The 14,721-nt window shown below is 37.6% G+C and overlaps 2 protein-coding genes across 4 annotated transcripts in view; one reads left to right on the top strand and one right to left on the bottom strand.

Moving 5' to 3' along the window:
* Positions 1 to 14,228, top strand: part of rad54l (RAD54 like) — a 27,791-nt gene extending 13,563 nt beyond the window's left edge. Inside the window, exons 9-18 of one of the 2 annotated variants that reach the window (XM_033028800.1) lie at positions 710 to 860; positions 1,114 to 1,240; positions 2,689 to 2,763; positions 3,232 to 3,371; positions 3,684 to 3,794; positions 4,707 to 4,830; positions 6,226 to 6,304; positions 11,400 to 11,579; positions 12,425 to 12,588; positions 12,693 to 14,228. In XM_033028800.1, the coding sequence (XP_032884691.1) occupies positions 710 to 860; positions 1,114 to 1,240; positions 2,689 to 2,763; positions 3,232 to 3,371; positions 3,684 to 3,794; positions 4,707 to 4,830; positions 6,226 to 6,304; positions 11,400 to 11,579; positions 12,425 to 12,588; positions 12,693 to 12,894 (1,353 nt within the window). In that variant the 3' untranslated portion in view covers positions 12,895 to 14,228. The remainder of the gene's footprint in view (positions 1 to 709; positions 861 to 1,113; positions 1,241 to 2,688; positions 2,764 to 3,231; positions 3,372 to 3,683; positions 3,795 to 4,706; positions 4,831 to 6,225; positions 6,305 to 11,399; positions 11,580 to 12,424; positions 12,589 to 12,692) is intronic. The other variant, XM_033028801.1, reaches the window with a different exon arrangement.
* lrrc41 (leucine rich repeat containing 41) overlaps positions 13,932 to 14,721 on the bottom strand; it is a 16,160-nt gene continuing 15,370 nt past the window's right edge. For both annotated transcript variants that reach the window (XM_033028799.1, XM_033028798.1), the window contains one exon: positions 13,932 to 14,572. In XM_033028799.1, the coding sequence (XP_032884690.1) occupies positions 14,332 to 14,572 (241 nt within the window). In that variant the 3' untranslated portion in view covers positions 13,932 to 14,331. The remainder of the gene's footprint in view (positions 14,573 to 14,721) is intronic.

Below are 14,721 nucleotides of genomic sequence, written 5' to 3'. Positions count from 1 at the left end.
ATATTGTGTTTTGCGAGCAAAGCACCAAGGCAAATTCCTTGTATGTATACATACTTGGCTAATAACATTTTAATTAATTTATTCAAATCTCCTCTTGAAACAAGATGACAAGATAATTAATGAGTGGGGCTATTTATTTCTTTAAAATTAATCCATCTACAAAGCACTTTGTTAACATTTCTCCCTCCCTTAGCATTGTTTCATGAATGTTTTCAGAGTTATAATCTACATTGCTTGATCCAAATATAATTCCACATATTCTGGCCACTGACAGTTATACATGGCATATGCTATTTTACATTGTGTGTAGCTAAAACTAATGTTCCAATTGGATCTTATATACGTGGATCTCTTATACTACTGGTTGTGAATAATGTTTTGAATGAAAGATGTGTAGAATGTGTACTTAACATACCAGGAGGGCAGGTGTTTAAGGAAAAAAAATACCCAATGGTATTAAAGGTCTTCTAGGGATATGATATAATTAAAAATTAACTAATGTACAGATTATCTGGGTAGTTTGCAAAATTAATTTAGCAGTTTCTTTGCTGCAAAGTGTACTGTATCCGTTCGAAATAAATATTTCACCTTTAATCTGAATTAAATTATAATTTATATACTCTGTAAGTTTTCAATATTTAAGGGATGTCTTGCATTTTGAAGTGAAAGCTTTCATAAGGTACTCTGCCGCTCTTCTTTTATATCATAGGGTCATAGGCTAAAGAATTCAGACAATCAGACATATCAGGCACTGAACAAACTGAATGCCAAGCGTCGCATATTGATCTCTGGGACTCCAATCCAAAATGACCTACTTGAATATTTCAGCCTTGTTCATTTTGTTAATGCTGGAATACTTGGTACGTTTTTTAAATATTTGTCTTTCGATTTTCACTGGCCTCTCTGCTTAAAATTCAACCCTTGCAGGCATTCAGCAAATCTGCCGACTTCTTCCTATAACTAGTAGTTGGGAATGCATGATTGTTCTCTTTGTAATATTCATTTCCTTATCGTTAACATGGTTAGAGGTAAAAGTTGCAAAGATAATCTAGTATTAAATACTCAGCATTTCCCAGCTTGCACAAAGGTTAATAATTGTTCAATCTTCACCAGGGACTGTACAAGAATTTAAAAAGAGATTTGAGTTACCCATCTTGAAGGGCCGTGATGCAGATGCAAATGAAAATGAAAGACTGCGCGGAGAGGAGAAACTGAAAGAATTGATCAGCGTTGTGAATAGGTAAAGCAACATTGATCCCTTGGCAAGGGAGTTCATGCTGGAAGATCACCTGCATCTTTTTTGCATTAGGCCTTAGAGTGCAAGGCACGGGCAAATTCCATTTTTTATCCATTCTACCACTTTCAGCGAAGGTGATGGGCAGCACTCGTGATGAAAACGAATTCCAAATGTTTGTCTAATGGTGACGAGGTGACTGAATGTATCCAGATTTGAATTTTGTGTGTTTGAATGTTGTGAGGTCTTTGACATTTTGCCTGCCATAATAACAACTCTTTGATATCATATGGTGCAGAGTATTGCAGCAGTTAGTCCTGCTGTTCCAGCGACCTGGGTTTGAACCTAACCTTGGTCACTGTCTGTGTTGAGTGACACCTTGGGTTTCCTCTGTTTCAATTTTCTCTCGTATGCCCAAAGCATGCTGGTTTGCTATTGTAAATTATCCTTGTGTATGTAGTCATAGAGTGATACAGTGTGGAAACAGGCCCTTCGGCCCAACTTGCCCACACCGGCCAACATGTCCCAGCTACACTAGTCCCACCTGCCTACGTTTGGTCCATATTCCTCAAAACTTGTCCTATCCATGCGTCTGTCTAACTGTTTCTTAAATATTGGGATAGTCCCAGCCTCAACTACCTCCTCCGGCAGCTTGTTCAATACACCCATCACCCTTTGTGTGAAAAAAATTCCCCTTAGATTCCTATTTAAATCTTTTCCCCTTCACCTTGAACCTATGTCCTCTGGTCCTCGATTCCCCTACTCTGGGCAAGAGATTCTGTGCATCTACCCAATCAACATATGCGTGGAAGGTGGTAGGAGGTTGCAGGTCACCTCAACCTTGAATTTTTTTTTGGGTGGCGGGCAAGGTCACCAGAGGTTGCTGTTTAGGTCTCCTAAGTGGGACAGGAGCTTAAGATCACCCATCCTCCTGCGATCCAACGAATAGAGACTCAGCCTACTCAACCTCTCCTGATAGCTCAGACCCTCTAGTCCTGGCAACATCCTCGTAAAGCTTCTCTGAACCCTTTTAAGCTTGACAATATCTTTCCTACAACATGGTAATGGCAAGAACCAAAAGGGTGTTGATGGGTAGATACAACAGAAAATAAGTTGCACAGGTATAAGGAAATAAGAAGAGTGGAGGTGAGACCATTGGGATTGTTCCTCGGAACTGGCTGACCCAGTGGCGAACTGTTTTACTCCTATATCATTAATGGGTTGCAGTTGAATTTCAATTTATGTATGAAATGTATGCTGAACCAGGGAACATATGTACTTAATCTTGTTGTATTTACTTGTCATGGTAGAATCCTTTTTGTCGATTAAAAAGAATGGCTTATTGGCTGCTGTATGCATAACCTGCCCAGAGCTAGCAGAAATAAGATCACAACGAAATGCTGATTTCGAGAATGGTATTTAATTTGATTTTATTAACTAAATCTTCATTGCAGGTGTTTGATTCGAAGAACATCAAATATCCTCTCGAAATACTTGCCAGTGAAGATTGAACAGATTGTCTGCTGCAGGTACTTTGTGTTTCAGTTTGTCTGACATAAATCTATTAATGGAATGGCTGCCAATGTACGCTGTGTAAGATTATCTCCACGTTGATTCAGTAGGTCCTTAAATTATGGGAAATCAATCAGATAGCAAGTTAACAAATAGCATGTGGAGGGTAATATGCTTAAACTATAGAGATACAAATATAATAGATATTAAATCTCTGCCTTCAGTTCTTGCCGCTCGATCTCAGTAAAGATATGTTGGTTTTGAAATGATGCAATCATGGAATTGTGGAAAGTTACAACAGGGAAGGAGGCCATTTGGCCCAATGTGTCAACACTAGTTGGAAAAGTTATCTGATCTTCCATTGTGATCCAAAACTCAGTAAGGTCGACGCTAAATAAATGTCTAACTTTGATGATGGATTTCTGCATGCACCATTCACTTATGTTATTCAATCAAATAATATCAGACCTGTTTCTTTTATACAGACTCACTCCCCTGCAATTAGAGTTGTATAAACTGTTCTTAAAGCAAGCCAAACCAGCATTGGAAGTGGAGCAAGCTCACAATGGGAAGATAAGCTTTTCCTCCCTATCTTCCATCACCTCACTAAAAAAGCTTTGTAACCGTAAGTAATAAGATAATTGGAGTTGGAGTCAATACTTTTCTGTTATTACTATCTCACAAAATAGCAATTTTCATACTCTGCTGCTGTACTAATAGGCAAAGCCTCAGTATACTTTACATTGAAGAACATAGCATAGGAAAAGTCTGCATTAAAAGTTGGTGGAATTCAATGAGAGGGATGATAAATATAATGTAAAATTGTACAGAAATCCAGATACAATTTGTTTTAAACAATTAATGATCTAAATCAAAAATAATTAGTTAATTGAGAAAGTCTACCATATCTTTTCTCCTTATTTTCTTTTCTGTCTAGACCCAGCATTGATCTATGAGAAGTGTGTGGAAGGTGAAGGAGGATTTCGCGGAGCACTTGATCTTTTTCCACCACGATATAGTACAAAATCAGTGGAGCCTCAATTATCAGGTAAAGCTTTACATCCATAAGGTTTTACTTGAAAATTCCTTATTCAAAATTAGTTTTCTTACTTCTAATGGTTTCTATTGAGCTTGGTGTAAATTACACATGTTCAACTGGACTCTACTGTCATTCACTTGTGAGTGGCTGGTTATCACTTATTGTCCGGAAATATCACCAGGTTCAGCTGCAAAAATTTACTTCAGCTACTTACCAGTTGCATTTCACGTTATTTTAGCCCCCTCCAAGTTATTGATATATTGTTTATTATTAATTCCACCAAGGTATATTTTGCTATACTCTTCATATGAACAAATTTATTAAAAGTCCTTTAATTCCCTCAATTTAGTTTGCTCTAGTGTCTCAACTCAGACCCACTGTTATAAGATGGTCTGCTTAGAGCATATTTGTTAGGTTAAAATTGGATTGACTTTAGGAAGCATGGCTTCACTCATTAAAAGGTTTCAACCTTGGTGCACTGTTTTGAGTCGGACCTGTACTAAACTCCTATACTAAACTGGTTGCAATAATATGCAAACAATTAATTCTTATTACACACAGGAGGCCATTCGGCCCATTTCACCCAGGCTGCATTCAAGCAAAACTGTAAATGATTTAATGTTTGGCAAATTTTGCCAGTATATATTTGAATATCTGGTTTAAAGGGGCTGTCATAATTACTAGCATCATGTGCCTTTGAAGAAAATGTCCTCAGCTGTCTTTAGCATGGACCTACATTGTGCATTCCACCTTGTTTGTTCTGTTTGCACTCACCTCAGTCTACCACTGGCCACAAGGAAAGTTAGTTTAAACTTTTACCAGCAAGCATAAGGAATGATCGTATCTTTGTATCCAAATGAGAGGTTGTAAAATAGGATTTAATTTTTTAAAAAATGATGATCCATCTCTGTTTTACTCCAGGCAAAATGCTTATCCTTGACTATATCTTGGCTATGACTCGAAGTACCAGCTCTGATAAGGTGGTTTTAGTATCAAACTACACGCAAACTCTGGATTTATTTGAGAGGCTCTGCAGAGATAGGAGGTGAGTCAAGGCATTACAAGTAAACACACGATGTTTGAAACAGCTACAGCAGCTAGATATTATGTAAAATATCTTCAATTACAGTTTTGTGACAATTCTACAAATTATTTTGGAAACAAGTAGAACTGTGGATTTGATTATCGGGTATCCTAAAATTGATTTGCAGCTGTAAATGACGATTCATTATTTATTGTGCAATCATGGCATTCATAAGGGGCATTTAAAAAGAGTTTGTGCTTGTTGTGTGATCTTCACTGTCAGTATCACTAATGCAGATTCTGTGCTCAACGTCTCATCTGAACAATGGTAATGCTGAAGAGTTGACCTAGACTGAAAATCTTGATTTGAGATAATTTCTCAGCTGGTCATTTGTGCATCCTCTCTGCGTAAAAACAACTTAATCTTGTTATGTCAACCAGTGGATTTCTGAATGCTAATGCAAAATCTTTGTCTGTATCTCAATTCTCGGCAAGTACTAAGTACCTTCTAATGCTTGCTGACCAGTATTGACTCCTGGCTCATCAATGTCCAACTTTAAAAATGTCATCCTTGTTTTCAAAGCCACTTGTGTGCCTCCGTCACCATATGTCTTTAAACTCTCTCCAGTCCTACGTACCTGGTTCCTGAGTTGCTTGCAGCATTCACCCTTGTACTGGTGACCTCCACGTTGTGACCAAAGATCTTATAGCAGAGCTATAGGATGTTTGGTTGTAACCATTAGGATAACAGATATTCACCCTTACAGAATTTGGAAATTGCGACCCAAAAAATTTGAAATATGGAATCAACTTTGCTGTCATTAAATTTATGGGGAAAAACACAGGTCATCCCCAAGTTACGAACGTCAGACATCTGGACACGCCCACATAAGAATGTGCTCCCGTAGTTTATTATATTCAAAGGTCCAATGTGCATACACATATAATTTCTGATGAACAGCAGAACTAGTTTCCTCTCTACTTTTGCTTTTATCAGTCCTATCAGTTATGTGCCTTTAACAGCATTCATTACAACATTGCAGAGATGTGATTACCATATTGAGTGATTTAGTTGTTTTCTGTAAAAACGCAGACCCTGTTCATTACTGGGGGATGCGTGCAAATACATTTTTTTTAATCGATGTTATGGGATTTGCCCTGAAGCTGAATGAGTGACTGATAGCTGCTGAAGTTGCCAGCAATGTAAAAATACCATTTGAATAATTTGTTTTGAGGGTTGCAATAAGCATTGTACAAGTGGTGTGATGTAGAGAGAGCCCAAAGATGCATGGATAATGTGAATCAATGCATCCTTTACTTCTAAATCATTTGTTTTATTGCTGCATTTCTTGTGGGGTATCAAACGTTTGCTCATCCTTGAAAGGACAATATTTTTAACTTTGTTCCCATCTACCAGATACCTATATGTTAGACTGGATGGCACAATGACAGTAAAAAAGAGGGCCAAGGTTGTGGAACGTTTCAATAATATATCAGTAAGTGACAAATTTATTGATATACATATGTAGTGATTAGAAATAAATTCTAGAGATATTTGAACTGAGAGTTATTTAGCTGTGGGTCTAACACATTTCACAAAACCAGAACATCTTAAGTCCTGCAGCATAACTCATGATAGGCTATAGTTACATATAATTTCCAGCTACCATTTGGAGGGTCCAGCATGAACCAAGAGATAAGAAGTGTTGTCACAAAAGCCCAACCTCTTAACATGCAGTCCAGATTGTCTGGGCCTTGGGTTGATTCATTGCTGGCTGTCTGGATTTCCTTTGGGTGTATTCTATTGGACCCGTAGCTGTGCACTGAAAAGGATCTTGTCTGGGGACTTGCCTCCTTCCAGTTGCCCCTAAAACTGGCTGTGGTAATTCTCAGTCCAACTCGGTCACCCACAACTAGAGAATATGGTGAAAGAGGGCCAGTCAGACCTGAACCTATCTGCTCAGACTTCTCATCCTGATTTCCCTCTCAATGTAATCCAAAATTCTATATGAGCTGAGTAGTAAGCACAATGAGCTCTTTAATAATTGCCCAAATGGTGTCTCATATTGCAATTTAAAAAAATCAGGAATTTGAAAAACAGACGAAGAGGCATTAGTGATTCGTGAGTGGAGGAGGTAGAAGTAAGATGGGGTAATTCTAATGGAGATAAATTTTAAATTGCATCATTATGATGATAAAGTTGCAGCATTTACCATTGGCCCTTTCAAAACTATTAGTACTTCATTATTGTATTTTAACACCAAGATTAAAGTGATTAATCAGATATTCTTTTTGTGTGATGAATTACAATTATTTTTAACCTCTTAACATTACCAGAGGGTTTCCTCTTGATTCCTTTAATCTGTTTAAAATGGTGCAGATAAGAAATATTTAAAGGAATATGGGTCTAAAACATGCAGGTGGGGTCGATGGGCATCTTGTTCAACATGGGCAAGTTGGGTCGAAGGGCTTGTTTCTATGCTGTATGACATTTTTGTAAATATATATTTGTATGTCCATCTCATCAAAGTCATCTCAGACACAATGGAAGTTAGACTACTCCATTTTCATAGTGTTTTCCTTGGTAATTGTTATAGTTCTTAATTAAATGTAGCAATTTAAACTATACCAAACAATAAATAACGATCTAACAATGACTATGTTAAATTATATATTAGGCAATTAATTTTGTTACATGTGGTTACATCTTTAATTTTGCTTATTTAAGTTTTTACCTGAACTTTTAATACATCCTGAACAGATCTGATCAGAGCAACTAACCCTAACCCTAGTGCAAGTACAGTAGACGTCTTCAGACCCAGAAGGCAATTGTCTTCACTAATCCCACAAATAGGGTAATTGGCTGAAGCCCCGTGCTGTTGAGAAGGCCTTCCAGCCTGGACGGCCTTTCCATAAACTAGGGTACAGTCCTGATTTTCCAACCTACCTCATTGCGGACATTGGACTTATTTTCTGGAACCTGTACACTACAATGCTGAGAACTATATTCATTATATTGCATCTTTCTCTTCATTCTACCTATTGTATTTGAGTTTGGCTTGATTGTATTCATGTGTAATATCTGATTTGATCGGATGCAATGCAAAATAATGCTTCTCACTGTACTTTGGTAGAGGTGGCAATAATAAACCTAACACAGCCTTAAATTTTATTTTCTTGATTATTTTGGAAATCTCTTGATATTTATAGTTTAAATCTTTTTATTTGAATTTTGAATTTAACAGCAATTTGCATACATACAATGATAACAGACAGTGATAATCAGGACATAATTGTACAACAGTATGTAAACGACCCTCAAAACCCTTACCCTTACCCACCCTCGCCACCCGGGAACAAACAACACTCACATACGTACACATCCACACAAATACGATTAAAAAAAAAAAAATTTAAATTAAAAAAAAAGGAAAAAAAAAAATAAAAAAAATAAATAAATACAAAATAAATAAAAATAAAAAATAAATAAAAAAATTGTGGGGAGGGAGGGGGGGGGGGTTGAGGGGATAGCAGCTGCAATAAGACAGAGCTGTGATAGAGGACAATCAGTCCGAGTCTGGAAACAAGTTAAGAGAGTTAACAAGTTCCAGGAAAGGGTTCCATGTATCTAGGAATGTCTTGGTAGAGCCTTTGAGAGAGAACCTAAGTTTTTCAAGCTTTAAGTTGTAGAGCACCTCCTTGATCCAGCGGGCGTGTGTCGGGGGACAGGTAAGTCTCCAGTTAAGCAAAATCAGTCTCCGGGCTAACAGGGTTGTAAAAGCCAGGACCTGCTTCAACGCAACAGAGAGGTTGGTGTTGGGGGGAATACCAAAAATAGCTGACAGTGGGTTTGGAGGAATAGTCTGGCCATAGGCTCTGCTTAGCACGTCGAAAGCACTCCTCCAAAAGGTTGCTAGCTTAGGGCAAGACCAAAACATATGACTATGGTTCGCAGGGGATTGATTGCATCTGTTGCAGGTGTCTTTAACAGCGGGGTATATTCTAGATAATCTTGCGTTTGTGTAGTGGACTTTGTGAAGGACTTTGCATTGGATTAGGCCATGACGGGCACATATGGAGGAAGAATGGATCAAATCCAAGGCAGAGTCCCATTGCTGGTCTGTTAGTTTCATATTCAGCTCGCCCTCCCACGCAGCTTTTAATGAGGTATAAGGTTTCAATATAACCGACCCTAACAAGTTGTACAAAAAAGAGATGCATTTCTTCCGGTTGGGATCTAGAGCTAGGATGGAATCGGTCAGGGTTTCAGGGGGACGATTTGGGAAATGGGAGAATATCTTCTTCACAAAATTCCTAATCTGGAAAAAACGAAAAAGGTGGGAGTTTGGGAGGCTATAGTTGTACGAAAGCTCCGCAAAAGACGAAAAAATACCATCCTTGTATAGGTTTTTGATACTACTGATGCCATTACTATGCCAGGTTTTGAATGCGGAGTCTGTACTTGAAGGTTTAAAGATGTGATTTTTAAGCAGTGGGGTCAAGATGGAAGGGCCTTGTAAACCGAAGTTTTTCCTAAATTGACTCCATATCTTGAGCGAGAGGGACGCAATTGGGCCTGCACCCGCAGATGTTATAGAAAGGGGGAGTTGAGAGCATAGGACAGACCGCAACGGGAGATGTGAACTCGCCTTTTCCATGTGTACCCAGGTCGGTAGGTGGTCGCAATCATCATTCATCCAGTACAGGATTTTTTGCAAGTTAGCAGCCCAGTAGTATCGCCTAAAGTCAGGAAGTGACAAACCGCCGTCACTCTTAGGAGACTGTAGTAGCGTCTTTCGAATTCTGGCCGGTTTGCTACCCCATAAAAATTTAGATATTCTCCTTTCTAATTTATCAAAAAAAGATTTAGTGATAAATATAGGAACATGCTGGAAAAGGTACAGGAATTTGGGTAGGACGACCATCTTGACCAGATTTATCCGGGCCGCGAGGGATAACGGTAAGACTGACCAGCGGTCAAAGTCTCTTTCAGCTTTCTCAACCAGAGGCAGGAAGTTTGTGCGGAACATATCAAATATAGGTATTGTGATAAAAACGCCGAGGTAGCGAAATCCGTCCTCCGCCGGCTGTCTGGATTTCCTTTGGGTGTATTCTATTGGACCCGTAGCTGTGCACTGAAAAGGATCTTGTCTGGGGACTTGCCTCCTTCCAGTTGCCCCTAAAACTGGCTGTGGTAATTCTCAGTCCAACTCAGTCACCCACAACTAGAGAATATGGTGAAAGAGGGCCAGTCAGACCTGAACCTATCTGCTCAGACTTCTCATCCTGATGTCCCTCTCAATGTAATCCAAAATTCTATATGAGCTGAGTAGTAAGCACAATGAGCTCTTTAATAATTGCCCAAATGGTGTCTCATATTGCAATTTAAAAAAATCAGGAATTTGAAAAGCAGACGAAGAGGCATTAGTGATTTGTGAGTGGAGGAGGTAGAAGTAAGATGGGGTAATTCTAATGGAGATAAATTTTAAATTGCATCATTATGATGATAAAGTTGCAGCATTTACCATACCTTTCAAAACTATTAGTACTTCATTATTGTATTTTAACACCAAGATTAAAGTGATTAATCAGATATTCTTTTTGTGTGATGAATTACAATTATTTTTAACTTCTTAACATTACCAGAGGGTTTCCTCTTGATTCCTTTAATCTGTTTAAAATGGTGCAGATAAGAAATATTTAAAGGAATATGGGTCTAAAACATGCAGGTGGGGTCGATGGGCATCTTGTTCAGCATGGGCAAGTTGGGTCGAAGGGCTTGTTTCTATGCTGTATGACATTTTTGTAAATATATATTTGTATGTCCATCTCATCAAAGTCATCTCAGACACAATGGAAGTTAGACTACTCCATTTTCATAGTTTTCCTTGGTAATTGTTATAGTTCTTAATTAAATATAGCAATTTAAACTATACCAAACAATAAATAACAATCTAACAATGACTATATGTTAAATTATATATTAGGCAATTAATTTTGTTACATGTGGTTACATCTTTAATTTTGCTTATTTAAGTTTTTACCTGAACTTTTAATACATCCTGAACAGATCTGATCAGAGCAACTAACCCTAACCCTAGTGCAAGTACAGTAGACGTCTTCAGACCCAGAAGGCAATTGTCTTCACTATTCCCACAAATAGGGTAATTGGCTGAAGCCCCGTGCTGTTGAGAAGGCCTTCCAGCCTGAACGGCCTTTCCATAAACTAGGGTACAGTCCTGATTTTCCAACCTACCTCATTGCGGACATTGGACTTATTTTCTGGAACCTGTACACTACAATGCTGAGATCTATATTCATTATATTGCATGTTTCTCTTCATTCTACCTATTGTATTTGAGTTTGGCTTGATTGTATTCATGTGTAATATCTGATTTGATCGGATGCAATGCAAAATAATGCTTCTCACTGTACTTTGGTAGAGGTGGCAATAATAAACCTAACACAGCCTTAAATTTTATTTTCTTGATTATTTTGGAAATCTCTTGATATTTATATAATTATAATTTTGTAAATCTTCAAGATGGAGTGGGGTTTTGCCTGGGTCTCATTATTTATTTATTTCCTCAGAGTCCTGAATTTGTCTTCATGTTGAGCAGTAAAGCTGGCGGATGTGGCTTGAATTTAATTGGTGCAAACCGGTTGGTTATGTTTGATCCAGACTGGAATCCAGCTAATGATGAGCAGGCGATGGCTCGTATATGGCGAGATGGACAGAAGAAGACATGCTACATTTACAGGCTTTTGTCGGTAAGGAGCTGATGATTAGTTATAGTTGTAGTTCTGATATTCTTAAAGTTTTAAATTGCTGTATCTAGATAATTAAGTTGTTAGATCAAATTGAAAACAGTAATCGGACCAAGTCTCAGCAAAGTTCAGTTGAGGGAAGTCTGAACAGCTTATGATGTATTTGAATATAGTTCTGTATAATCTTTGTTGCTTTATAAATGACATTTCCAAGACCATGTGTGGGCAGGTGAGATTAGAATAATTTGACAGCATGATTAGTCGTGGGCCGAAGGGATTATTCCTGTTCTATGGAACTGAAAAATCCCTATCCATGTAAACATAATCAGAAAACAATAAATGCCAAATCTGGAGCTGCAAAGACTTTATATACAAAACCATGGATTATCAGGAGTAATTCAAAGGGTTTTTGTGAAATTATTATTGTTTGGCAATAGGAGCAGTGGGATATGAAACGTGTAGCCTATGTTTACATGCTCCGCCTATGAAAATATCTTAATAATGAACAGTGTTGCATGTTACCATGTAGAATATCCTGGGGTTGCAGTGACATTTACCAAGACTCAGTTCTCTCTCATTAGTACGCTCATCTCTTCAGGCTTCCATTCATCATTGGTCCCATGTTTGATGATTTAGATTGACTCATCTGAGTTTGAATCATTATATGTTCTTGCATTTTAATGTTAAAGGGCTTGGCCCTGCTGTCTTACACCTCCTTGGCGTTACATCTAAAAACGGCTTTAATTCATTATTATGGCATTAATATCTTGGAGAGGTTTTGTACTTAGCTAAATATTTGGGTGGGATGTTATAGTACCCATAGGTAACTATGTCGTATAATGTTTCAGACAGGAACAATCGAGGAGAAGATTTTCCAGCGCCAAACTCACAAGAAGGCACTAAGTAGCTGTGTAGTTGATGAGGAACAAGATGTTGAACGGCACTTCTCTCTTGGAGAGCTCAAGGATCTCTTTACCCTAAATGAGAGTACAGCAAGTGATACACATGATAGGTAATTATAGCTGGATCAATTTTGCAGCCATTTCTAAGTCTGTAACCTCACAGAAGCATGGTGTCTGGAGCTCACTGTGTTGTTGCCATCTCTTCCTTCTGCAGGTTGAAATGTCATCGATGTGTGAATGGTCACCAGGTGCGCCCTCCTCCTGAAGACTCAGATTGTACATCGGATCTTTCTCGGTGGAATCACTGTTCAAATAAACGTGGACTGCGAGATGCGGTCATTCAATCTGCCTGGGATGCTGCAGTCTCCTTTGTGTTTCATCACCATTCCCATGAGGAACAACGTGGAGTTCTCTGAGATACCACAATGCTTATGCAAAATTTTGCAAAGACACAAGTTAACAGTACCTGAAGCAGATTATTTGCCTTTATGAAAAGTGACTGGATTCTTAGAGGAATCTAAATAAGGATCAGCTCGCTACCTAGTCCACCGTGACTTCATTTATTTGAATATAACATTCTGCTGCCTTGTACACATGGTTAAAAATATTCAACACTTTAGATGTGCTCAAATGGTGTATAAATTATGACTTTCCTATCTATTGTCATGGGAGTGACAGCACATTATGTAAAGATATTTTTTACAATCTATTCAGTGAATAGGTAAGGGCTTGTTCTAAACTAGATTTTGCAAAAGGTATTGGAGAGTTGTAAGTTGTGCGGATGAATCAGTACTGCTGAAATGCTAATATATCATTTCATGTTCAAACTGAGGAATAACTGATTTAAAATTCATAGCTTAGTGTATTAATACCATCTTCTCTGTTATTATCTTTGGTGTACTAAAAGTTTACAATTTCAAGGATTGGAGACATTGTCAGCAAACATTTAAGTACTGCTTGACAATTATAGTTAACTCACTGATCATTTGGCACATCGGTATTAACTATTTCCCACTCGATATTCCCTGAAGATGTAATATGGTATGTTTGACTCCATTCAAACAACCATGTATCTGCTCTCAGTTAAAATACCACTGCTTGCTTAATAAATTATAGCTATAATAAATGGCTAATTTATGGAAGTCAGTGCTACAAATGACTTCTGATCTCATCAACTGTCTGCACTTTTAAGTTACCAGAAGAATCCCCTGGATGGAAATTCTCCCTAACCCAGATTTCTGTCCATTAAATCCACAATGTGATCTGTGGTAGCAGATGTACTGTACTGAGACAACAAAAAATAGATTTTTTTTTGTTTGAATGGAAATCATGGCTGAAACCAGTTTTGTTTAAATTTGTTTTAAAGTTAGAAGGAACAGTGAATTTCAGAGGTGGAATGTATGTGGAATGAACATTGGCTTTTTAGCAAAATGGAAATTCTTTGCCACTGAACTTTATTATGAAACTTTATTACAATAATTCATTGCTTCAAATTACATTATCTTTATAAAACCTGGTAATGTTAAGGCATGAAAAATTAAGTGACTCAAGATTAGATTTGGTACATTAAGGCTTACTGTACCATCCTTTAACAAACAAAATCATACTTATAAAAACATATTGTCGTTAGTACAAAGTACTCTGAAAACTTGGAGGAAGAAACAACCCCATAATTGTCTGTTGTCCAAAATACATCTCAAATCGTTTCAAGAGTTACATTGGAGTAACTTGGATTTCATGTCCGTTTTTTTTTTTTTTTTAAACTGTTTTCCAATAAAGTAGACATAGCTTTGGTCATAAAACAACAAATCCATTTGAACAAGGGTACAGAAAAAATACAATATTGGAAATATTTACATTACACTGGAATAATCAGCAAGTGCTTGTAATGGGTCAGTAAGAGACTGTTCAGTGATTACATGACATTTGTTTTTGAAGAGTTCAATTGCCTCTTTGGTAAGTGCAGGATCTCTGAAGAATAGGTTCTCACTTACGTTCAGTTCTTTCAGCTTTAGCCGGCCAGGCCGTTCCAAGTCAGCTTTCGTAAGGACCATTGCAAACTCAAGTAGTCCATCCCCACGAATACAATTAGCACTAAAACAAAATTATATGCTATAAAATCTGATTTAAATTAAGATTGTACATTAAGTTGTTTATTACAACTGCAACGTATAAAACTGATGCATTGGTATTAAACTTATCTTTGCGTCAAACAAATTTGCATTTTTTTCCCAACATAATCT

The sequence above is a fragment of the Amblyraja radiata genome, chromosome 10 (genome assembly GCF_010909765.2).
Source record: "Amblyraja radiata isolate CabotCenter1 chromosome 10, sAmbRad1.1.pri, whole genome shotgun sequence".
In the NCBI taxonomy this organism is placed as follows: domain Eukaryota; kingdom Metazoa; phylum Chordata; class Chondrichthyes; order Rajiformes; family Rajidae; genus Amblyraja; species Amblyraja radiata.
Note: the sequence above shows the minus strand (reverse complement) of the source record. Positions and strands in the feature narration are given on the sequence as shown.